Source organism: Scaptodrosophila lebanonensis, unplaced genomic scaffold (genome assembly GCF_003285725.1).
Source record: "Scaptodrosophila lebanonensis strain 11010-0011.00,11010-0021.00 unplaced genomic scaffold, SlebRS2 tig00000053-arrow-pilon, whole genome shotgun sequence".
Taxonomy (NCBI): domain Eukaryota; kingdom Metazoa; phylum Arthropoda; class Insecta; order Diptera; family Drosophilidae; genus Scaptodrosophila; species Scaptodrosophila lebanonensis.
In genome coordinates this window covers 11,967,096-11,992,492 of record NW_022060548.1, presented here as the reverse complement: position 1 = coordinate 11,992,492, position 25,397 = coordinate 11,967,096, and the positions used below count along the sequence as shown (strand labels likewise).

At 36.8% G+C, this 25,397-nt stretch overlaps 3 protein-coding genes across 5 annotated transcripts; 1 reads left to right on the top strand and 2 right to left on the bottom strand.

Moving 5' to 3' along the window:
* The first annotated feature begins 9,686 nt into the window (after positions 1-9,686).
* LOC115623883 (8-oxo-dGDP phosphatase NUDT18) lies at positions 9,687-12,750 on the top strand. Of its 2 annotated transcripts, none has more exons than XM_030518434.1 (4): positions 9,687-9,938; positions 10,826-11,076; positions 11,160-11,480; positions 11,835-12,750. In XM_030518434.1, the coding sequence occupies exons 3-4, from the start codon at positions 11,231-11,233 to the stop codon at positions 12,620-12,622; spliced, it is 1,038 nt and encodes a 345-aa protein (XP_030374294.1). In that variant the 5' UTR covers positions 9,687-9,938; positions 10,826-11,076; positions 11,160-11,230; the 3' UTR covers positions 12,623-12,750. The 2 variants fall into 2 exon arrangements, with proteins under 2 accessions (XP_030374294.1, XP_030374295.1); XM_030518435.1 differs by having other exon boundaries at positions 10,826-11,082.
* A 1,513-nt stretch (positions 12,751-14,263) lies between these two features.
* Positions 14,264-18,644, bottom strand: LOC115623709 (putative tricarboxylate transport protein, mitochondrial). 2 transcript variants are annotated; one of them, XM_030518189.1, is made up of 3 exons: positions 18,552-18,644; positions 15,241-15,602; positions 14,264-15,179 (listed from the first exon to the last, which is right to left on the bottom strand). In XM_030518189.1, the coding sequence occupies exons 2-3, from the start codon at positions 15,573-15,575 to the stop codon at positions 14,549-14,551; spliced, it is 966 nt and encodes a 321-aa protein (XP_030374049.1). In that variant the 5' UTR covers positions 15,576-15,602; positions 18,552-18,644; the 3' UTR covers positions 14,264-14,548. The 2 variants fall into 2 exon arrangements, with proteins under 2 accessions (XP_030374049.1, XP_030374048.1); XM_030518188.1 differs by lacking the exon at positions 18,552-18,644 and adding an exon at positions 17,197-17,311.
* A 795-nt stretch (positions 18,645-19,439) lies between these two features.
* On the bottom strand, positions 19,440-23,652 carry LOC115623401 (probable fatty acid-binding protein). Its single transcript, XM_030517710.1, has 3 exons — positions 23,495-23,652; positions 19,760-20,031; positions 19,440-19,678 (listed from the first exon to the last, which is right to left on the bottom strand). The coding sequence occupies exons 1-3, from the start codon at positions 23,565-23,567 to the stop codon at positions 19,628-19,630; spliced, it is 396 nt and encodes a 131-aa protein (XP_030373570.1). The 5' UTR covers positions 23,568-23,652; the 3' UTR covers positions 19,440-19,627.
* Between the last annotated feature and the right edge of the window lie 1,745 nt (positions 23,653-25,397).

Genomic DNA, 25,397 nt, shown 5'->3' with positions numbered 1-25,397 from the left:
GTGTGTGTGTGTGTGTGTGTGTGTGTATGTATGTTTGTATATAAACAGTGCTGGTTCGTTAAAAGTTTACTACATTTATATGAAGCCTAAAAATCGTAAACTTCAAGAGATAAACTCACGCAACAAAAAAAGGAAGGGAAAAACAAATGCCTTTCATAAGAATAAGCAATGCAGTCAAACATTAATACATACGCGTATAGATATATGTATGTGTGTGTGTTTGTGTAACGCACAGAATGGGAATTGCCAATTAAATGGCCAGATATAATGTGTTTAATGATTAAATATAAACGATGCTCGGGAAACAATTTGCGTACCACAGAGATGTTTATGTTGGCAATCGTCCGTGATTTTTAAATAAATATATTCACGAAGATACTTATATACTGCCTGCAATGCCGTCTACTTATCATTATTTTTCTTAAGTCGTCATTAATCATAAAGTTGACAGGTTAGGTGAGGTAATTAATGAGCTTTCTGGCAAATTTCAAGTCCTAGCACCTAGTTCTTTCTATTGCACAATTTTAATTAACAATTGATGAACAAAAAATTAGGTAGCAATTCTGTTTAAATGAAGCAAGCAACATATTATGAACACATCAAACGCGATTTTAATAATAAATATTTGATTCGATATTTTAGAAATATTTTCTTATCAGTTTTTTATATCATCTTTTTAAGATAATATTTTTTCAAACTACATTAGGGGAAATGAGATAATTACTAGTTCAGTAAAAATGTTGTTTCAATCATTTTTACTGATTCACTTTATTTATTTATTTAATGCTTAGCACACTGTTGCATTTCTTTCCATTAAGTGGGTGTAACACAAAAACTAAATAATATTATATCAAGATTTTTAAAATTGCAAAATGAGGTTAGACAATTTTTTGAATTTCCAAACAGATTCCTAAAAAATGTTATCTAGTATTATTCATTAGTCCTTTTCTAAATGTATGTCACCGTGATTTTTGATTGAGTCGTCCTTAGTACTGTTCCTTAGTGCTTCTGGATATTTAAAAGATCAGTTTGTGGAACGCTTTATTGTTTTTTTTTTTTTTTTTTTTGCCACCTCCTTCTGTGAAGCAAGTGCTATTTGTTGTGAGTGGTGGACAGTGGTGCAGGAGCTGTTGCAGCCTTTGAATTGCCTGCACCTGTCGCCTGGGAGTAAGCGGATTGCGAGACTGCATTGGGTGAGTTTTCTGTCTCTTCCCTTGCTCTTGGTTAGGGCTCAGCAGCCTTCGTTGAGACATTTTGCTCCCAACTACAGAGCTGTAAAGAGTTCTTAAGTTTTTTTGTTTTCAGAGCACACGCCATTGGCTAGGAATCCAAATATATGCATCGTTTTCTCAAAGATCCGTATCTATGTAGCTGTCTTTTGTAGTTGGAAGCCTTAGAGCTTTTTCCGCTGTACTCCTAAGGGCGAAGGAACTGCAAAATTCGGGCAACTTTTATCAAAGCTTGAGCTCAGCAGCCACGCAGTATTCTGCTTTACTTTCTTTTTTTTTTTGAGGGGTTTCCATAAAACCTTGTTTTTGCAGCAAAACTAAAGTACACTAATTAGATTTTTAATAAACCGTATTTAACTTAGTTTTGTTTAAACTTTTAATTTATTTCTTTTATTAATTTCCATAGCTTTCTTTGCACTTTAAATTAATAATTAATTAACTCGAGAACATTACTCAATAGCCCTCACAGCATGCCAACTTCTTTAAATAAATGGAGAGGTATGCATTTGCAACGTTGCGTATGCTTAATATTTTTATATATTTCCAAGCTCTTTATGGAACTTAGGACAAATAAAGAAGAGAATGTCCAAAGAATTGATTGTTTTTATGGGAAAACAACAAAAGCTCTTAAATAATTGCAAAAATAGTTCTTTACTAAATACTAGAAAAGGCAATAAATATATTGAGGTTGAGGGGAAAAAACCATTTTTTCACCATATTTTCAAATTTGATTTGTCTGAATTAGATGTCTCCGGTTTAGTTCAAAGACTTTTTGCCATCTAGTCTATAGCTTCTTAATTTCTATATCATAAAAGCACTGATCATTTCCTCACTAAATCCCTTTTGCCTTTCTACCCAGAAAATTTGGAAGGCAATATTCACTTGATGCCAGATCCAGACGTATAGTCCGTGAATGCATCCTCCCAACGAAGCTAAGCTGAGTTCCCAGATAGGTGGTAAGAATGTGTATACTATAGTATTGAAAAAACACCTTTACTATGGACCAATTCCGAACGCTTTATAATTGACGTTTATGAGTCAATTTCAAATGGTCTTATAGTTGAGAGTAGGGGTCCGAATTCAATGTTTGGCCAAATGAGGCATTCAACACATAATTCATTCAATTCAAAATTTCTTTCAATTAAATTGTTTTCATTTTGTGTTTATTTTTGTTGTTGAAATTATTTTTAAAGAAATATCAACCAGCCAAGCGACAAATCCGCGTTGAAAAGCTCATTAAAATAATGTAGTTTTATTCCTACCTCTGATAAAAAAAACAATTTAAATTTTGTTCGTAAACAACATTAATAATTGATATTTTATTTTAATTCATTAAAGAAAATTACAGCAAATGAATAAAGAGACTTTGTATAAAATACACACTCCATGTACCACAAATATTATTTTATTATTTCGTCATTTATCATGAATTTCGTTTCATTTTATCAATGTGGTCGACAAAGTCAATAAGGACATCAATAAAGTACGTTAAAGCCAAAAGGCGCTGGCAGTAATGCGGCTTAAGTTCGAGCTCACAAAAAAAAAGAAAAAAAAAGAAAAATAAAAAGAAAAATAACTGAAAAAATGAAAACAAATGAAAACTCGTGATTGCCAATGGAGGCGTCAGCAAATGCTGCCTGCTTGCAAATAATGTTTTTTATTTATTTCTACATTTTCACAATTTTAGACAAAACCAAATCCAATCAATACTGAAAATGTGGAATAAAGTAATTTGCTTTAAATTTACAAAATTTTGCCAAATTAAATGCCCATTGAAGCATGTCCATTTTATGTAAAGCCAATAAATGAATACAAATACTTATTTTTTGCTCATTTTTTATCATATATTTTAGCGAGCAATTGGGAAATGAAATTCATTTATTTATATATTTCTATGTTATTGTAAGTAATATTATCGAGGGACGAAAATAAAATTAAATTTTTCCCATTCATAAATTTTATAATATTTTTTAGGGTTGAATTCTAAAAATTCTCCTTAAAAAATGTTTATTTTAATTTTTATTTGTTGCTTCATTTAAAGGACTTCCTAATGCTAATTATATTAAATTTTTTATACAAACTATTTTTCTAATTTAAATGACTTCCAAGTAGTACAATAAACTAAGTAGATAAAAAGTCAATTAAATTAGAGTTCAAATATTGTCAAACTATTTAAAAAACGAATATATCTTTTTCTATTTTATAGGAGAGTTGCTTTCTGAACGAGGATTCTTTCTGTTGTACCAAAATGTTCTTAAAAATAATAATAGCTTCGTTAAATTCAGACTTAGATTGATAATTGTGATAATTGTGATTTTGTTTTTATATCCAAACAGCGATTATTTTAAGATGTCTAATTTGTTATAAAATCAAATGTGTACTTAAAATTCTTCTTTCATAATTAAGTGGAGAAGGGTTTTTTAGAAAGAAGATCCCACAAATATGTACAAACTTTTCTTGACTTGGAGAAATTCAGATATAGATACTATATTCATTTATCGAAGGCCATACCTTAAATCAAAATAATAATATGTTTTTTATTTGCAAAAAATTATAAAAATTTTATAAGACTTGGTATTTTTAATGAACAGAGAGGATCTTTTTGTAAAGATTCTTTTGCAAAAACTCTTATCCACTGCCCAAAAATCAGATTTTTATAATAACTGAAATATAGCTACTAATTGAAAACTTTTAATAAAACTTAGTACGCTATGGGCTATAGCTGAAGTTAAGCCGATTCGCTCTGTTTTGCCACAATTTCTCTTTGCGTGTCGACTGACTGAAGGATGACCCTTAGGGATGAGTGAAAAAAGGTATAGATTTTTACTTTCCCCGTATTCTACATTGAAACAACTATTTATCTATTTATCTAGAAGAACTGTCAATAAAGCACCAGGAATATTATATTATAGGAATATTATTCTCCTCTCTAACCTAAAGACACTAAGTAGAAGAGCGCTATACCAAATTTATCGGTAACCATAATTATAGTAGGCTTTTTTAATTTTCAAAAATTTTAGAAATTGTTCTTTACAGAAGCAATTTTTTTGTTTTCTAAAGTAGATTGTTTTTTGACTTTTTGGACTTGGTGACATCGTGAAGGCTGATCTTGTCACGATGTCTGCGAATTCTATTCACGCACGCCTTGCCGCACAGCTCTGATCTGAAGCGTAAGCTATTTACTGTGAATTTTCACTTTAGAGAATGTGTGTGAAAGCATTTCATTATTCTCAACGTGCACTGTATTTCCGTGTTTATACGTTTGTAGGTATGTGTGTAGGTATGTGAGTGAGTGAGTGTGTGTGTGTGTGTCTGCCTTATAAAAGAAAAGCACGTTATTGCCAATTTAACTTACATTGTGCATCGTGTCTTTAAACAAAGATTTATGTGCCCACTTGCATATACGCCTTCGTATTTGCGTTTATGTGGAGATGGGGGAGTGTGTGAGAGAGGTTATGGGTGTGTGGGTGGGGGTGGGGATGTGGTTGAGTGTGAGCTGAATATATTTATGCCGTTATGCCTGGGTCAGGTGTGTGGGTAATAACTTGCCACAGACACACACACACACAATGGTCTGCAATTGTGTTCCTTTTCATTGCTGTTGTTGTTGTTGCTGTTGTGTTCTCGCATACACTTAAATCAGCATAATGATATGCACTTATTTTTCGTCGAGCAAATTGCTAACGGAAATGCTGTGAAAAACCACACAACACGAAGCTACAACAACAGGAAGAGCAACCACAACAACAAGCCGCTGTCAATTTCTTCATTTGCCTAATACGACGACGGGCGCCATCATTAATATAAAATATAGCACGACATATGCACGCACGCAAAAGGGAAAGCAGAAAACAGAAGCAGAAACAGCAACAGAAACAGCAACAGAAACAGAAGCAGTTGGATAGGTAAGGAAAGGAAACAACATGAAAGGATGCGGAGGGGGGCGACGAGACGCGGGAAGGCAAGGCATGGCAAGGCTTGGCGTAGCGAAGCGAAGCAACATGCCTGTAATTATGCTCAGACAAAGCCACATAGCGAACCACACACACACACAGACACACATATGTGTGTGTGCGTGTGAACGACACTTGCCTGCCATTTACGCAAAGCCTTGTTAATCGTGACAAAAGCTTATTGCGGGTTATTTGGACTACTTGTTTCGCATTTGCCGGCAAACGAAAATCAGCACATCCGTGAGCATCGCATGACTACACACACACACACACACACACACACACACACACACACACTCGCAAACACACACATACGGTTTATATGGTATGTCAGGCCATCTGCAATTTATACACTCGCTGCTATTAGTATTTACATATGTATAGGCCAGAGTGTCATCATTTGAACGCCATACATATGTATATCTTATAAACTGCGTCATTATATTACCTCTTTAATAGGCCTCGTTAAAGAGCCCATCAAAGAAACTTCCTTAAACATATTAATTATAGTGCTGTCGCAGAGTATTGGGGGGAGTGTCTCAGCGAGAAAGTTTGGCAAGCATGTGAGTATTTACCATACCCGAGCAATTTCCGCGACAAATCAATAAAATTAAATTAAATTTGATCAACAAAATTAAAGGCGTGTTGAAGCTTCAAATTAAAGTATAAAAAGACATAAGAGTTCAGCTCATGTCTGAAATGCCAAAAATTTAATGTCAAACTATAATTGAAATTTTATTTATAATTTTCATGCAAACTCTTTTAGCTTAATGAACAAGTTTAAAAACGTCGCCACAAACCAACAAGTTGTGATTAAAATCATATATCAATGCAAATATAGCATCGCATTCCATCATGTCTAATTAGCAGCTACATTATTACATCCGGAAATATTTCTACACATACGACAACAAAATCAGTTTAGTTACCTGAGAGCGAAGAGGCATCATCAAGTTTATTTTGTGTGGCAGGTATTTCGTATGAGCAATTAAGATGGTTTATTTTTTGAATTTAAACATTTTGTGATTGATTAGCAAAAGTTTTCATTATAAAATAGTAGTAGAATTTTCAAGAATTTAAATTAATTTATTATCATTTTTATCTTTTGTTAGTGCTGCCTGTAGATTATATTTATATCTTTTAAGTCAACATGAAACAAATGCTCTGCGCACTTATTTTAAATATTAAAAGCAGCATTTCAAGCTAGAAAAGTCATTTTACATTTAATTATAGTGCACGATTTGTGGGCGTTTCTCAGCGGAAAAACAAATGCGTGGCTTAAAAGGGAAATTAAGTATAGTGCATGTGAACAATATGAGTTGCCCTACTTCTGATAAATCAATTAAATTCAATTACTAAACAAAATGAGCTGGAAATGGTTCAAGAAACTGTATTAGTAAAATGTTTACAAATAAATTTAAATGTCAAAAAGTATTTTCTTTTATTTTTGGGATCCAATGGGGTGTATATTCTTTGATAGAAGTAGCTAAGAAGTTAATTTCCCAAATAATTTAAAATCATATGTATTAGGAAAATGCTTTGTAGAGTTAAAAAAAAGTTATGGAAAAGAAAAACAACACGCTTCGAGTACTTCTTTGCATTTTTCGAAATGACTTCCATCTTTGCACAAAAAATAAATTGTTGTACTTAATTCTCAGTGTTATTATGAGCTTAAAATGATTAATAATATAATGGTGGTACAAAAAATAATAGATAGATGGAATTTATAATAAAATTTAAATTGAAAATAATGAAAAATTTGAAAGTATTGAAAGTAGAAAAATGCAACAACTTGTGAGTTAGCTGGCGAATCGATCGCAATTAACATACTTATCACATCTAATGTGCATTAGATTACGTATACGAGTACACATGTGTGTGCGTGCGTGTGTGTGTGTGTGTGTATGAGCAGAGCTCTTAGTTAGGGAGGGCTCTGTCATCTAAGCGCGCCCGTCACTTGCACACATAATAAACATTTTAAACATTATTCTCGTGTTTAGCAACTCCTTTCGTTCGTTTGTTTATACGCATGTTGTTGTTGTTGTTGTTGTTGTTCTTGTTCCTATTGCTCTTGCTGCTGTTGTTGTTTGTGTTGTTGTTATTGCTTGTGATGCTACTGCTACTGCTGCTGTGCGTCGTTCGTTTTCAGAAAATTTACGGGTTTTAACGAATAATGGCGCATGTGGGAAATGAACGTTTTGTGTTTCGCTTTTGCTTGTCATCGCATCACGCCGAACACTCGCATTCGTGGCCAGAAGCATTGCCAATGCCAGTGCCAGTGCCAGAGCCAGAGCCAGAATTAGAGCCAAAGAGCTTGCCGGCATTCCAAAACATTCGCCACTTTATCAGCATTTTACTTTAGCTGTTATTACCGCACTCACCCGCACTCGCACTTACACTCCCCCTCTGGCTATCTCTCTCACGCAAATACATTAACGCGCACACACACGCACACTCCCCTGTAGTACTTTAAGGATCAGTTGGCATTAGAACCGGCATTGCCGTCGGTCCCTACGGCTCAACCCATCGTCGACGCAAAGCAGTAGGGACATTGCCTGCGATCGATGAGACGCAAGCCGAAAAGCTTAGCAAAGCTGCTGAATTGGAAAATAAATAAAGCAAAAATTGTTCCTTGAATATATAAAATTCTATTAAATTTGTGATCAGGGACTTAGAATTTTAAGTTCTAATTCAATTAAAGCAGCCATAAACTTGGAATCGCTTTCAAAGCTAATTTTGAATCGTTTTCATTCCGATTCAATAAAAGCTGTTTTAAGTATTACGTTTTATTAAATTTGTATTCAAAGATCTATAGTTGTATGTTCTAATGAAGTTCGTGTAGTAAGGCAACTACCGAGTTTTCGGAAATACTGTTTTGAACCCGATCGTGTTTTGCTTTCGTTGGTTGTACAACCAAGAAGTTATAAACAAACAAACATTAAATTATACATAGATTGAAATATAACGAATTTCTGGAAAAAAGTCCCTGTTATGATGATCAAATTACGAACCACTTTATATTCCACTGATGCAAAATCAAAGCTTGTACAACGAAATAGTTATATATTAGCTAACCATTTTGTTTCGGAGTAAAAGAGTATAATACGAATATTCGGATTCGCCATCAGAAAAGAAAAATCAATTCCTTAGATTTGAACATTTTTAGGAAACATTTTTTGAAATAGTTACATAAAAAAATCACAAAAATAACGCCTCCTTCCACCAGCAACTGGTGGAGCCTTATCCAGTGACATGCCCATTAAAATACATTCGTTTGGGTTAACTACTGGGTCAACTACTGGCGAGGGGGGCTGACACCCGTTACTGCAGGGGTTGTTGACAACGTTTAAGTGTGGGTGCGTGAGTGCAGATGTGCGTTGCGCCTCCATTTCGGCTCTCCAAGGAAATTAAAAAACAACTAAAACAAATTAACAATGTAATGGTAAAATCTTATGTGCTTGCGCAGCTGAAAAGCACACGAAACACACAACCACACACACATACCTAACGGGTGGAGAACAACACAAGAGTAACAAACAAATGAGAGGCTGCGCCTCTACCTTCAGCATTAAATCCAAGCATTTATGGCTCACATGGCCAGAACGTGTTGGCCAGAACGTTTAGACCAACACTCACACATAAATAAGACCGCAGGCTTCATGTTAAGCTCATACACACACACACACAAACACACGACAATTTGCACTTGCAAACGTCTCTCTAATGTAAATGCTGATGATGATGATAGATTTTGGTAAACACTGAAATTTTCCCATTCAAATTTTATTGCTGCCAATCACAGTGCCTTCCTGTCCTTCTCTCAGTCTCTCAGTTTGCGTGTCGCCCTCATCGCCCTAGTATAAATACGTACATTGCTCAAATTGCATTAATATATCAAGGACGCGCCGCCTACTTGCTGTTGAGCCAAATTTGAATTGAAATCGATTGTTATTTGTATTGGGCATATACGGCTGCCGCACTTAAGCCATTTAAGTTGTGCGTGCCTTCATTTAATGCAAGCGCAGCTGAATATCGTTTGTTATCAAATTAAATCAATTCAAAAATTGGCCATTACCGCCCAACCACCCACTGCCAGATGCCACATGCCGCCCACACAAAATGGCCATTCAAAGCTTTCCATTTGGCGCCCCTGAATTTCAAAAACAGTGCTACCATACAGCAGCTTTAATACTACATTGGTTCTTTTTGCAGCATTTAAGCTGTGCTATGAAATTATTTGAATTTTTATGTAATTTAATAAAATTTATTTAGTAATTTCAAGAGATTTTTTTTACAAATATAATCTGGCCAAGCGGAGCTTTCAATTTAGCGCGCCACTTCATTTTAAAAACAGTGCTGCCATATCACCACTTTAATACCACATTTGATATTTTCTTGGGCCGCACTCAGCTGGCATTTAAGCTTTCTCCGTGCTACGGTCTCTCTACAAATAAAGAGCTGGCGAACCACACACAACAAACGCTTTTGACAACAACAACGAAATTTTGGACCAATTTCTTGAATTAGAACATAAACAGTGTGTGGTTACAATTATAATTGCCAAAATAAATAAAACTAAGCTATAAAACTACAATGTTTATAAGCGCAGCAAAGTTTGGCCAACAATAACAAAAAACTGCACTTTCTCTTGGCAAAAAAACAACACGAAACTAAAATAAATTATAACAACAAAAAGTTGTAGTGCGGCTTTTTTGACATCTATTCGAATCAATAGAAAGACTCTGAGTGCGTGTGTGTAAGTGTGTTGTTAGCCGACTGCCGACCAGGCATGCTACGAATTGTATGAGGTATGCCATTAGACTGAATCTTTTCGACTCTCACTGCGAAGATACGCACATACGTCACAATAAGCTTAGACGCGTAACCAGAATTTAAATATGATGTCGTTTGTATTTTGTCGATCAGTTGAGTTCAAAAATGTCACATTTTAATCTTGTTTAGAAGCAAGAAAAGCAATCAACTAGTCTTTTCGACACATTCACCAGGTAATTTCAGCTAGTGATTGGTAATGTCAACCGAAATAAAAGTGTGATCACTTCGTTTGTTATTGCTGTTTTGTCTGTCAGTTGTGAAATAAAGTTAACTTAATATCAAAGACAGTAGTTTCTTTGTCGAAATCACCAATCATTCATCGAAATTTCTGACATTAGAGCTCATGAGAGCAAACAAATTACATGCCAGTCAGAGGGAGAGAGACAGAGTGTGCCTAGCGAGTGCTGATTGTGACGTCATGCTCAAGAGAACAACGAATAACGAACCTGGGCAATGGCATACCTCATATGTTTGTATCGCGCTGAACACCTGTGTGTAAACAGCAACAACAAAAAGTTGATTGCCTGCATTGTTGTTGTCACCGTTGCTGCTGTTGTTGTTGTTGTTATTGTTATTGCTGTCTTATTGGCGCGACAGCTTACAATGGAAAAGCAGTCACATCTCAGCCACTCTTGCGCTCGGGTTTCCGTTTTCGCTAGCAACAAAACAAAAACAAATCGCTGACAACAACAACAAAAACGGCAAGGTGTAAAAAAAAAAACGATAACGCATAAAGAATTTGTAATTTGCATTTTCTTTAAACACACACACACAGACAAATATTAATCGACAATTATATTTATTTTGAAGTTAAATTGGCAACTCTTGGGCTCGCCAGCAAAATAAATAACCAAACAAATTTTTAAATCGCTAACGCTTAGGGAATTTGTAATTTGCATAAAGTAAATACACACACACACACACACCTACAAATATACATATGTATATAAAGCCCATGTATGTGTGTGCATAGCCGTCGAGCATGTTTATCACCAATTTAAGTTATTTGAACGCCATTTCACATACCAGACACAACGGAGGCGGACTTTTGTCTTAGAGCTGTAAGTGTAATTGGCATAGTTTTTGATTTGATTTATTTTTTTCATACAACTGTGTACGCACAATTCTGCTTTCACATTATTAGAGTGCGGTTGGCAATAAATGGGAGCAAGCTAATTATATGTATCGTCGCTGCATTTGGAAAACTGAAACATCATGTCTTCGATTGAGGAGAAAGTACGACGCATACTGAATAGTCAAGATCTGGGCGATATAACTACAGAACTGTGCGACTTTACGCTCAAAGAGCAAAACGCCACAGCCGAGGCGCAGGGAGTGCAGCCATCAGCTACATCTGATTTCTTACCCATATTGGGACAAAGTGTTACGTACATTGTGGCCTGTGTGCTCATCAATCAAGAGCATGAGGTTCTAATGATCGAGGAGGCCAAACAAAGCTGTGCAGGTAAGTACAATCCCATACATCTACACTGATGATCACATCAATAGGTGCGGCAGTATTTTATTTCATAATAAGAACACGCTAAAGATCTTCAATTCTAATGAGTTGAAGTATTTTGAAATTCTAAAACGGTCCACATGTTCATCACAAAACGAGTTCTTTAATGCAAATAAAACCTTAATCTGTTCATAAATAAAAAAAACCTCTAAAAAGTTAGTAGGGCTAGAGTTCCTATGGATGGGTAGGTCGTGTACCTATTGAAGTGATCGTCATTGTATGATTCATATGTGTACACACATAGTACATATGTTATTCTTCTGACAAATCTTGGCCACAACTTGTTCTCTTGGTTTACAGGCAAGTGGTATTTACCCGCTGGTCGGATGGAGCGGGGCGAGACGATATGCGAGGCCGCTGCACGCGAAGTGTTCGAAGAAACGGGTCTGAATGCCGAGATGACAACATTGCTGGCCGTCGAGACGGCTGGCGGCTCATGGTTTCGTTTCGTGCTCACCGGTCGCATAACGGGCGGGAGACTGAAGACGCCCGCCGATGCCGATGCCGAGTCCATACAGGCCCGTTGGGTGCGTAATCTGAACGAAGTGCCGTTGCGTGCCAACGACATACTGAACATCATCGATATCGGACGCGCCTACTACCAGAATGCGCTGGCCAGCGGCGAGGAGGCGGCCAAAAGACAGTTGTTGTGCCACGGGAATGTGCTGCCCACACGCTACCCACACAAACGCAACTATTTGCGGGTGCTGGCCGTGGTCCGGAAACGTGCCACCAACTCGATGAACATTTTAATAAGCGAGAAGAACGCCCACCACTTTCCCACAGTGGAGCTGCATCCGAATCGGAGTCTACACTCGACGCTGCGCAAGTTCATGATTGAGATTTTCGGTGCCGAGCTCCCACAGCACCGCCCACATGGAGTTCTTAGTCTGGAGCACAACACAACTGAACACGAGAGCACCGATGGTATTTGTCTCAATGTCCTCGTCGCCTTTCGACCGCCCCTCGAGGAGGTCTCCATAATTGGTAAATGTATTTGGCATGAGCTGTCGGCGCCACTCGAGGAGACGCTCGGACGCATATTGAGCAGCAAAAATGCCACAATACCCTTGAATGTGGTGCGTTAGTTCCCCCCGTCCCCCTTCCCTCTTAGGTTTAGTTCAATCTCACAATGGTGCAAGCATTATACAAATTTGTAGTTACAATTGGATAACGAGTGACCGAGTTAAATAAAATACGGACACCTTAAAATATACTACATCGTTGTTGTCGAATCGTTCGTTGATCATTATTTATCAATGTGAAGGGTAAGTTAAGCAATCATCAACAAGTTTCAAACCATTTCTAATATTTAAAAATTGATCGCATCTTTGATATTCTTTTGATCTCATTGAAATGTGTTCCACTACCATTTAAACTCATAGAAAAGAAAGAAAACCTTAAAGATTGAGCGCTGATTGAACTTCAGCGATCTTCGATATTCTTCGAGTATATTGATTATTCGAGTTTTCCAGACACTTTCTATTAAGAACTAGTAGTAGAGTAGATAATCCCAAAAAGAATAAAAACCTTATAGGCCACTTTTTTGTGCGTTCTTTTATATTAGACTACTATTTGTAAATATAATTAGCCAGATCAGCAGTTTAAATTCTATTTATAAAAATTAAATAAAACCCCAAGCACTGTTCCTTCAGTGATCTTTAAAGCTTTTCTATTTGTCTTCTGAATGCAGTGGATCTTTAATTATAATCCAAATATTACTGATCTTCATGTATAAATATATACTGTAACTTAGCTTTACTTACTAATTTCTTTTAATTATTTTTACTTACTAAAAAATATTCACAATTTCCCACTTTTTGTTTGAGATAATAGTAGTAGTTGTAGCATTGAATATTGCTAACATCGACATTCGATTCGAATAACTTAACAATGATAAATCAAATGGAAAAGAAACCTTAGACTAGAAAATCTGAACTCACTGATCAATGATAGAAGATTCTCATATCCAAGGTCATTTAATTGTTAAAAAATTACCAAGTTTTCTCAAGTAATTATGAAAATATATAAAAGTTTTTAAATTGCAGACAAAATTACTTACCTGATTTTCACTCGAAGTACTGAATTGTATTTATCGAATTCAATTTTGAAAGCAATTGATTTAATTCTCTGAATGATCGCCGAAAAATAATGAAACAAATAATGGCAAGGAGAGATCTCGTTTTCAAATGATAATGTATGTTGATGGAATCCTAAAAATTGTGGAAAATAGAATTACTATTTAATTTAAATTATGGACAGACACCAATAAGGTATGAGTGAAGCTTCAGAGAAGCTTGATGGTCTAATGAATAGGAGCTGATATTAATCATAATTATATTTGGATACCAACATTTCTTTTGATTTTCAAGTAGGCAACCAAATACAATATTGGTGTTTTTGAAAATGTTTGATTTCAGCTTAAAACGGAAATTAAACCTTTTCTAGTTTAAGAATAAATTCCAGGAAAATTACAGAAATTCAATTTTCGTAGAAACACATTTAAATTCGTTCATTAGTTGTACAATTATGAAAAACTATTAAGAATAAAAAGAAAATCGGATATGCGAATGGATTATATAAAAAAGTAATGAAATGTTTAAATCAATGGGCATATTTCGGAATCAAATGTGCCCATCGATTACGACAAATACAATCCACAATCCACCAATAGAACTTACGTTTGTGGATTTCAATTCATATATCTATGGAGATGCAAGACTCATTTGTAAATTCGTAAAATGTTTACAAGTTTTATTTATGGGATTTATCGAAATCTCGAATCCGTTATTTACAATTCGGTCTGTCCAAGCAATTACTCGTAAATGCAACCAAATGCTCTATAAGTTTACGTTCGTACTCAATTAACGTAACTAACAAAATGCTAAGTGGAATATTATGGTAGTACCGCGATCATCGATCTTAACACGTGACTAGGTCAGCTAAAGAATTAACATGCATGTAGTTAGGATTACATACTAGATTGCTAGATCTGTGGTCTCTCACAGCCTCTCCTAGTCCTTCCACAACTTGTTAAAGAGATCCATGAACGAGTCGTAGATCATGAAGGTGATCGCCACATCGAGACAAACGCGTCCCAGACGCGGCACAGTGCCCTTGTAGAAGGCACCGAGTCCTTCGTTGCGCAATATTTGGAGCGCACAGTCGGCAGTATTCTTATATTTGGCAGCCTCGAGACCCTGCATGCGGGTCTTCACCACATCCAATGGGGTGTTGCCGAAGACTGAGGCCGCACCGGCAATGGCACCAAAGGCACCCACCACCAGCTTGGGCACCTGCTTGTTGCGATCATCGCCCTTGTAGAGATCCTTCAAGGACTCCATGACGAAGAAGCGTATGGCCTGATTAGAGCCCTGCTTCAATATGGTCGGCGTCAGACCCTTATAGATGCCACCAATACCCTCGGCCTTGATAATTTGGCCGACACCGTGAGCGAAACCCTTGAATTTTGGATTCGCACTGCGCTGATCGTTGATGAACTTCACCTTAATCGTCTCCATGGGAGTGACGGCCAAAATAGCCTCACAGACGCCTGCGCCTAGACCGCACAACAGCTTGCCGGCATTGCTCAGCTGGCCCCTCTCGTCCACGGCGTGCACGCGCAGATATTCAAAGGCGCCGAATCTGTCAAAAAAAATGGCATTAGATCAGCTTAGTTTATGGGCTATGCTTGGTGGGGACTTACCTGGCAGCCGACTTGGGTATGCTGCCATAAAGCAAGACGCTCAAGCCTCTATATAGTCCGAAGAAGCCACGTTGCTGCACCGTCTTCTTTACACAATCGGCAATGCCGTTATAGCGCTTATTGGCACCCTTCTCATCCAGCTGGAGCTGTGTCTTCACATACTCGGTGGGATATGTAATGCAGATTTCTATGCCGCCCGTTATGCCGCCCGCAATAATACCCTTCACACCCTTGCCACCCCCGCTAGGTGCAGCCGCACCGCTGCTTGTCATCCAGGGGCGGCATTTGTAGGGACTCACGAATGTGGCTAAGCTCTGACGATCCATGCTCGGCATAAGCTAAACTATATACTTGTATGAAAACTGAAAGAACGAAATGAAGAAATCATTAAAGAACAGGGCATTATACTATATGTTTATAGTATTAATTATAAGTAGCTTCTTATTTTCAGATTCTGAACAAATATATTCCTAACAATAACACAAGAAATTTGAATAATACAAAAAGATTGACTAAATCTGCGCCCAGACAGCCAAATCATTTGCTCACTTATAGAGACTTATAGAGTCTCGCAAGTAGCAGGTCATGAATAAAATGTTACTTCATTAAAAACCATTAAGGTTTCTATACTTGCATATGTATTGTTTTGTGCAACAATAAACTTCTTCGAAGCTTACATATCAAAGCCTACTAAAAAGATAATTCAAATTTGCATGAAAACTATTTGCAAGTCTGACCGCAAGGCAAGTACCTCGACAGATGAAAATATTAAAGATAATGAGTGACTAAAACAGACTGATTTAGGTGATAAAAACTGGAACTGTCAAAAAAATGATTGAAATTTGTATTTCATTAACCTTAAAAAGCGCTTATCCCATTTGAATTGTGTAAGATCTAATTGCAATATAATATTAGTATAATAGTGATCTCAAGCAGTTGCTTCGATATTTAAATATTATAGACAATTAATGACTCAAACAAACAGTTGTTATTCAATAGTTGATCGTTTATAAAACATGTGAAGATCCAATTGTTAATCACAAAATGTCATTTCATGATCAAAAGTCGTGCAAAGACACTTGATACTGAACGATAGCATTCGAAGTTGCTTCGATAGATTTTCATTTAAAAGCTCAATGGTGATGGATTAGAGATAAACTCAAGTGAAATGCTGTGAAAATATTCAAAATCTCATTCAATGAATGAACTAAACTGAAATGTCCATTCTAGCTATAGATGTTTGTTGCTACCGATACGAACATTTCACCTTGAATCCAAAGTTCACGGCATATTGTCTGGCCAACAACATGTATGTACATAAGTACAAATGTACATATGTGTGTCTATATATTTAGTGAGTGCTTTTAAACTAACGAAAGATCGCATGATAATGAGCATTTAAGTTTTGTCACGCTGCCTTGTCTGGCAAGCATTTGTGAAAAACTGTCATTATCAGTGACATATTATGCATTATCTGTAGAAACTGAACTATTCTTCATAATTTCACAAGGTGTTCAGATAAAGGTACCTGAGGTTATGCATATTTGAGTCCAAAACCTCATTAGAGTCTAATACAAGAGCTGCATATTATCAGTATTTGCTCTTTGCACTTGAAAAGAATTGCGATTTGAAACGATTATATAACATTTATTTTTTCATGGTCTACAATTTATTTATATTTATTGTAAAGTTTTGACAAAATTCGTGATATCGAATATGATTTGGATAAACACAACATAAACAAAACTACGATAAATTGGCGCTGGAAGTGTGCAAATACATACAAACATAGATATGTATGTATGTAGTATATGTAAAATACTATAAACATATATATTCTACAAGTATATACCACTTTTTAGCACCCGTACGCTTTCTATAATCGGTCTACCTTCTTTTCAACAATATTTACTGTTGAAATTAATGTAAATATTTAACTGGAGCAATGTTACTCACGTTATAAACGCAAAAATAAATGTTTAAAGTGCCGTATCTCTTGAAATGAATTAATTGGAATGCGACAACAGCGAACGCGCGACGGTCGGTTTGGGGACGGGCGATCGTGGCCAAGGCAGCGGCTCAACTAGTGGATCGGTCGCAGCACCATAAAAAATTCCAATTTCCAATCAAGCAACAACAAACAAGCTGCAAAAATATGAGCAAACTTGTAAACAACTCACTGCCCGCTCCGTTCTCTCTAGACAAATGGTTAGAAAAGCTAACCAATGCGCGTCATAAATGAGTGTCAAAAAAATTTGCCGGCAAAAGCCACAGAGAGTCTCTCCCCTCCCAACCGTCCAACTTGCTCTATTGTAGGAATTTATGCCGCAATACTGGAATTACTGCTAAGGCAGCAACAAATACTGGCAAATGATCGGACCAGCCAGCCGGCCCTGCGGTCGTTGCTCTCCGCTCTCTCACAAGCCAAACCAGTTTGACATTGGAAAGCTTTGGCTGGAAAAAGCTTAACCAAACTTACAAATTCAAAAATTTGAAGCTTTGCGTAAAATACGTTACTGCTGAGCCTAAAATTAGACTAGCATTTCGAAAAAAAAAGACAAATCGAAGGCATAGAATTATTATTGTTATGCTTTTTTTTTAGACAATACAAAGAACAACTTTTGAACATACATATCGAAAAAATATATATGACATAATACATATCTGTAAACACTACCTGTTGCTTGTAGGCTTACAAATGTATCGTTCTGGGTTCTTAAATGGAGTTTAAGAAATCGGTTTTTCAGTTTCGGGACATTTCTTTCTTCTTTTTCTATTAAAAAACCCCCCATAATTATGCGATTCTTCAATATTGGATCATTAATTAAGGTTGAAAATCACCCCCCTAGCAACATTCCCCCTCCTAACGCTTCTCTTTTAAGACCCAAAATCTCATCTAAAAGGTCAAATGAACTGTCAAGGTCTTAAAGCAATCTTACGAATAGGAATACGACGAAAAGCTATAAATAATAATCCTAATTAAACTTCCTTGAGCGACGGAATAATTTCAGGCAGACGAGCTCATAGTTTATGACTCATTTACAGTGTGGAAATATACTTCCTAGATATCAGAAAACAATTGTACGTCATTTTAAATCTCTGTTGAGAAGAGAATTCGTGAAATACGCCTCAAAAGAGTTTTTGGGTACAATTTGCAATATATAGTCCCGAACAAATCTAAAATTTAACAGCTAAGTAAATATTTAGAAGGAATGTATGAGGATCTGCTCGTTGGACTGCCAACTTGTTTTAATTAACAAACATGCGTTACATAACACTATCGTTCTTTTGATGAAAAGTGAATGTTATACCTTTAAGGTTTGGCCTTCCACATTTCAATGCCCATCACTGTACTATTATATGAGAATGTGTTTTTATATAAATGCTATATTTGTGTGCGTGTAGCAAAAATCAGACTATTTTTCTGGCCCACTACACCACTTAACACTCAGCACTCAACCGAATCGATATTGTCAACATTTATAATACAGCAGCATGCCGAAGAAATTAACAATTTACTAACTTTTCAATCAGCAGTTATGGGAATTTTAACACTCGGACCGGCAAAGCACGAATGCCAACTAACCAGCCAAATGCCCTTCACTGAGCAAATGCTGCCTTCCCACCTTGTTTGTGGAAAAGGGAGGTAAGGAAGGTGTCCTCTGTTGTCAGCTGAGTTTCAAGTGCGCATGCCCCGGCCTTACCACCCACTATACACCCACACGAATGGTTTATTGAGTCACCTATTTATGTGCAGACATGTGTCAAGAATCGTAGCTACACTCAGAAAAATAGAATATAAATAAAAGATACAAAAATACAAAGTAAAGCATATATAGCGTGAATATAGTACCAATGTTTATAGCACGAAATTATAAAAAAAAAAAATATGCTTAAAATCTACAATTTTCAATTGAAAAGAAAAGTGAACCCAAGATTTTAACATCTCAAGACCTTTTTACTTGTACCCCAAAACCTTTTTGAGATACTTGCATCTCAAGACCTTTTTGTGTAACAACAAATTACTTGTACCCCAAAACCTTTTTGCAATAACAGAACCCAACTATTTAACGGCGAAGGTACTTGATTTAGGTCTAAGTGTACGCATAAATACGTATTATCGAGAAGTAAGTAATTGAAACATGCTGGCTGGTTGGTAGTTCTAAATTTTAGTTTTATTCAAAGGCATTTTGAAAAAGTTTCATTGTTAAATTAACATTAAGAGTTAAAGTGCGTTTTTGTTTGTTTGTTAATCAATAACAATAATAGTTGTAGAACAACTTAGTTTGTTTGTTTGTTTAATGCAAAGTTAATATATTGAACTAAATTCATGTTCAGTCGTGTGTGTGGATGTGCGATTGGAGTGGAGTGGAGTCTCGCGTTGGCCCTAAACCGATTTGTAGACGCGCACGGACTTCACGTTGCCAATGGTAAGGGTCTGCGGAGAGAAGGGGGACGTGTAGAGCGTTAATTATATCACACATATTCGTACTGATTGTGGCAATCAGAAACCACTTACAGTTATCAGCTCGCTGTCGTTGAACTCGCGTACAATGGTCGACGGCTTATCGCCCTTCTGCTCCTGCGTCAGTTTGTTGCCATCGAGCGTAATGATGCTCTTCACCTTGCGACCATCCAGGGTCTCCTCGTCGAACTCCTCGCCCAGCTTGAACGAAATGGCGGACGTCTTGAAGGTTGAGGTTGTGGTGAAGGTATAAGTATCACCATCCTGGGTCAGCTCCACAGTGGGACTGACACTGTTACCCATTTTGCGCAGCACCATGCCAACGCCTGTAAATCAATGTGACAAATAATACGTACACTTGAGGTCAGAAAGTTCAAATATTAGTCTGAATTGAGGCTTGCTTGCTGGAATCGTACTGCAGATAGGCACCATAATGAGAGCATTCATGAATATGAGAGGAACTTTTAACACAAAGTCTTTCCTATTAAACTCGATTTATCAATTGATTATTTTCTTTGGAAAGATTGAATATATGTAATGGTAATCGCGATTTTCCCTCACTAGCGGATCGAATTTCTCGCACAACGTACAACTTTTAGACGCATTTCATTTTCCTAGTGCGTTGATTACCAATCAGCCAGTCAGTCAGTCAGTTAGTCGGTCAGTTAAGTCAAAGGTTAGGTAGTTATAGTCCTTCTTTCTCTTTAAATCAGGATTGCCACAGATTTGTATTGTCTCGATTCGCTGCAACAATAAACTCAATTAGTTTTGCTGGTTGGCTAAAGTTGAAGACCTCCTCCGTCACAATGCAAATCATATTGTATTTAATTAAAAATAATAAAGCTAAATTATGAAGTTCCCGACAAGTCGCATTCTCACCATGCAGGCCGTGGCCCCTCAGCTTCAGCTTCGGCTCAAGGTTAAATGATCATCACACACACTCGCACAATAGGGGCCCAATCGCGTGCGTTTTGTGCAGGCGGGCAAGCAGACGGGCGAACCGACATCCGAGCTATCAATTGGTCAGCCTAAATATAGCGACCCCAGTGTTATCTGACCGTCTTTATTCATTTATAGCCCCCCCATATGGGGTGAGTGCAATCATACAGACAAACCTACATATGTATACAGCTGTGGGAACACGCCACGATCGAACGGACAAATCAATTATGATAATGCCCAATTATGAAAAGAAAAACGTTACTTTTGAGTGCCAACTATAAATCGATAACGGTTTTATACTCCCTCCTCTATACCTCTTTACTTAGAGAACAGTACTCGTAAGTCATAAGTCCGCATTAGTTTACGTAAATTGTTCATGATGATTCATTAGCTTATATTTTGTTTGAACAAAAGTAAAAGGAGATAAAGCAGTTTTTTATAATATAATTGAAATGCTTTAATGACATAATTTGGCAATTAAAATAAAGATTATGAGTTCCTAAGTATTACGTATTTAAATTTTATATATTTGTTATAGGTTGATTAAATGATTTCCGAAATAAAGCAAGGCTAAGTCTAAATTAGAGTACAAGAACCAGTATCAAGTTTTAAAGATATTTCCTACAAGCTGTGGAGCTTCTTTTGCCTTTTTTGGAGTTCAAATTTTCCAAAATCGTTTAGGTATATTATGTAAATTGAATAAAAATGTTATCTTGGTTATCCAAATATTGTATTTATTCATTAATAGCCTTTATTTTATTACTTTAAATATTGTTTTGTTCTTATCACCACATCTATATATTTGAATACTATTAAGATTATCTTGGAGTAAGCAAAGCATACCCTCTGCGCCTTACTTCCCAAAAGCTAGATGTTATAAAATATATAATCATCAAAGGACGCCGAACCCTTCCCAAAATAGACCAATAAAAATATGGCTTGGTGGGTTACACACCTGCATACATTGTTTATAACTTCGCACAAAAAACATTATTTTCAAGGGCGCTACGCTATATTGGGCGAAATATGTATATATATATATGAATATTTCTGATTGACATCATAATTCTATGAACTTGTCATGCGTTTTTTATGACAATTGATAAGGAAGCGAAATTTGCAGAAGTTTGATTCTCGCCAGCAACGAAATATCAAAATTCAATCGCTATGAAAATTTATCATATTTGCAATCAGAATCCAAAAAATCACCTAGGCCTGATAACAAATGACGAGCTTGCCGGTACCGAAAAAAACACAACCGCTAGAGTAAATAGTTGAATTGTTTATAGAAATCGCCATTGCGTCGCCTAATCAGCAGAACGGCGCCGCCAACACACACTTCGAATGGGGTCCGAGTACTTTGGAGTCGAAAGTGCAGGCTTGTAAAAACATTTGTAGTATATATTTACATGATTATTCATATACATACGTATGTGTGTGCTATATACCAATGGCAAAGCTTGTGTTTAGTTTGAAAACTGATACGCACACACATGTCGAGACGCAATCGCTATTCGCGATTCTGGGCAGTGGTTGCATCTGAACCGAAAACCACAATAAGAGGCAATAAATAAAACCCTGCCATATCCCACACACCTAACTGCTCGAATTACCCACAGGCCGGGCGCGCCGCCCTGCTAACGGCCGCCTGTGTGGGGTCTGTGGGGTCTAGACTTTGCGCCGTGCCCGACGCAAGGGCAAAAGTTTGACTAGTAGATCAGATTTTGTAACAGACGCTAAACAAAGTTCATAACTTTCTAAAACTTTCATAATCAAGACTGGCTGGTCCGCCCCATTGCCCATTGGTGTCTCTTCTAACTAGAAGAAATATTTAAAGCAATTACGGTCATGCATATTGCCTGATAAAATTATACACTTTCCAAATTTGTTGTCAATTAACAACTTTGTTCCAAAGTACACGTCTCATTTTAATTAGTTTTTTAAGTTTATTGCCTCAGTCCCCCAAAACTGTGATAAGCTTTCGTTTTATATTTATGTGTGCATGTATATTGTTACCTGTACTTTTTTTCGTACCCTATACCGGAGGGGCGGGAGGTTTAAGCGATATACTAGAAAGTTGAAACACAAAATGTAACACGTATTATAGGTGATCAGCCTTTATCCCTCGGTTCTACTCTATAACCCTTGAAAACTTATGAATCATAACAGCGAGGACACGTAGTTAGAATATACCCCCATTACTTTTTAGAGCAACCAAATGAGCAATCGATTGAAAAATCACATTTAGTGGAATAATTTTCTTATTTATTAAGATTGTTCAGCCAATTTTGTTCTCTAGAATTATCTAAGTTTCGTCAAAAACTGTACACTATATGATGCAGCTACTATAGTATATGAACGACCGCTGCAAAAATCAACTATACAACCAAACACATTATTATAAAAGATTTCTGCCTAATTTTGTAAAGAAAATTAAATTGCCCTACTATTTTCTGAAGTTTCATCGAAATCGGGTCACTTTATAGCAGCGATAGAAGCGATTGAGCAAGAACAATTATTGGTTGAAGGACTGCGCTAAAAGAGAGGGGCGAAGCGAGCGAAATATACTGGAGTCATGGCTTAAGCGTTCCACAAAATTTGGCAAACACGTTTTTCGTCGCTTTCTTCTCTTCTTAAGTTTATTGATTTCGCATCTCTCACACGCACACGCACACACACATACATACACACTATTGCAGTTATTTGCCGGCCGGCCTCTTTTTTAGGTGGCGTGTTTTCCTTCTCTACTTCTTACTCCATTGCAGACGTAAGCTACCACGTGTGCCACCAAAATCGAAAAGTCGGGTGCAAGCAACAACAAAATTAACACCCTGATAACCAACTTACCAAGTTCCTTCATGTATTCATCAAAACCCTCGGATTTGTCCAGTTTGTACTTCTTGCCAACGAACGCGGACATTTTGATTTGCTACTTGAATTTATCGAATCTGACGGGAAGGAGAAACAAACGACGACTAGCACCGGGCAACGCTCTTAGACCAACTCAATGAAAGCTTTTCGAGCGTTGCACTTTTATACGTTTGCAAGGCGTTGCCAGTCGTTAAAAAAATGTACAAAAGTTCACAAACTCTGCAGATTTGCCGCTTGGTACAAAGAAGCTAGAGGCCATGACATTGCGCGGGTCCATTAATCGCTGCTCCCTCTGGATGACGTCGCATGCTGTGTAGAATTAAACATGAAATGTTTCTTATTTTTATTTACAATAAATGTATTTCAAAAATAATTACCCAAGTTGTTCATTGACACTTTTTTTAGCACAAAGTTTGTAATATTTTCCGATAATATAGAATTGTTTGAATTTTAGTCCACAGTGGGCGGGATATAACACGTCGATTTCGTACGCACTCACTCATTCGTATGATGCGAAGTTCCAGCATGTTATGACGTATGTTTGTATCGGCGCAGTGAGCGTAAAAGGGTTGCAGCCATCAATGCCATAACTTTTTCTTTTTGCCATGAGATTTGCATCAGTGGCTGGCGCTTCTGGTGTGTTTACATTGCATTTTGAAATATAACCACTGATAAGGATATGGCCGCATTATAGTAGACAACAACAATTTCTGTCCATTACTGCAATAGTCTGTGTGAGTCCAAATTTCAAATGTGTTTTTGCGTGTTCTATTTATGTATCGTGTATCTTATATAAAGAGCTTTCTCGCGCTCTCCAGCATGCCATGTAGCTGCCGAAAAAGCTTCGCAAATTTAACATATGTACATATGTATGTACTTATACACATACATATGTATGTATGTAGGTGTGTGTTGTTTATCACCATTTTATGACGCGTCTGCTTCAATGATGCTGTCTGCTGACATTCTCCCTCCTCTCTCTCTCTCTCTCTCTCTCTCTCTCTCTCACTTACAATCACTAACAATCAACGCACGATCAATTGCTTGCACTTTAATTGATTCAAAGGGGGCCGGCCGAACGGTTTTTCACTTTTTATTCAACTTTTTTTATGGGCACGTCAACGGATCATGCAACAGAGGTGGATGCTGTGAGAACTCTCAACCAGGGCTGGTAGCTGCATTTTCGCTCTGTTTGTTGATGGCCTTGAGTGTGTTGATGTGCATTTGCCAGCCCTGAAGTGAAGCACACCCGAAAATAAAACTGAATTTATCCAAAAGACTTGCCCAGACTGCTTCTGCATATCTTTTGATTGCCATTACCGACAATGTGTATTGTAATCTAATCGAGCGTTTCCTTCGACCCCAAAACTGCTCGTATCGCACTATAAAGTGCACCGTTTCACAACTTTTTATGACACTGTCCGGTTGCCAGACGCACCTACCATTCTTCTTGTTATCTTGTTAATTCAATTAACGCCTTCGCAATCGCCATCGCCCATGCAGTAGTCGTCATATCTTAAATGATTAAAAAGCAGAACTACCACTCCCAACACATATGTATGTATAGTATGTATTATTGAACTTTGAATTAAACAATGCTCTGCTCAGCCAGGCACGTGTATAGTGGGAGGAGTCATTCTTTCTTCAACCCTATAAGCAATTCTATATGGTAGATTCACTAATAATAACGCTGATTTCACTCCGAAATTTTTACAGTTAAACCCCTATTTTTATAGCTGAAACGTGTTATTGTTCGTACATACATATACCTTCATTTGTTGATAGATTGATAGATACAAAACATATCAATCAAAAAGTAACCCAAAAATATAACAAGCTTCTACAATAGTGAAAAGCCCAGTTTTCTTATTAAAACGTC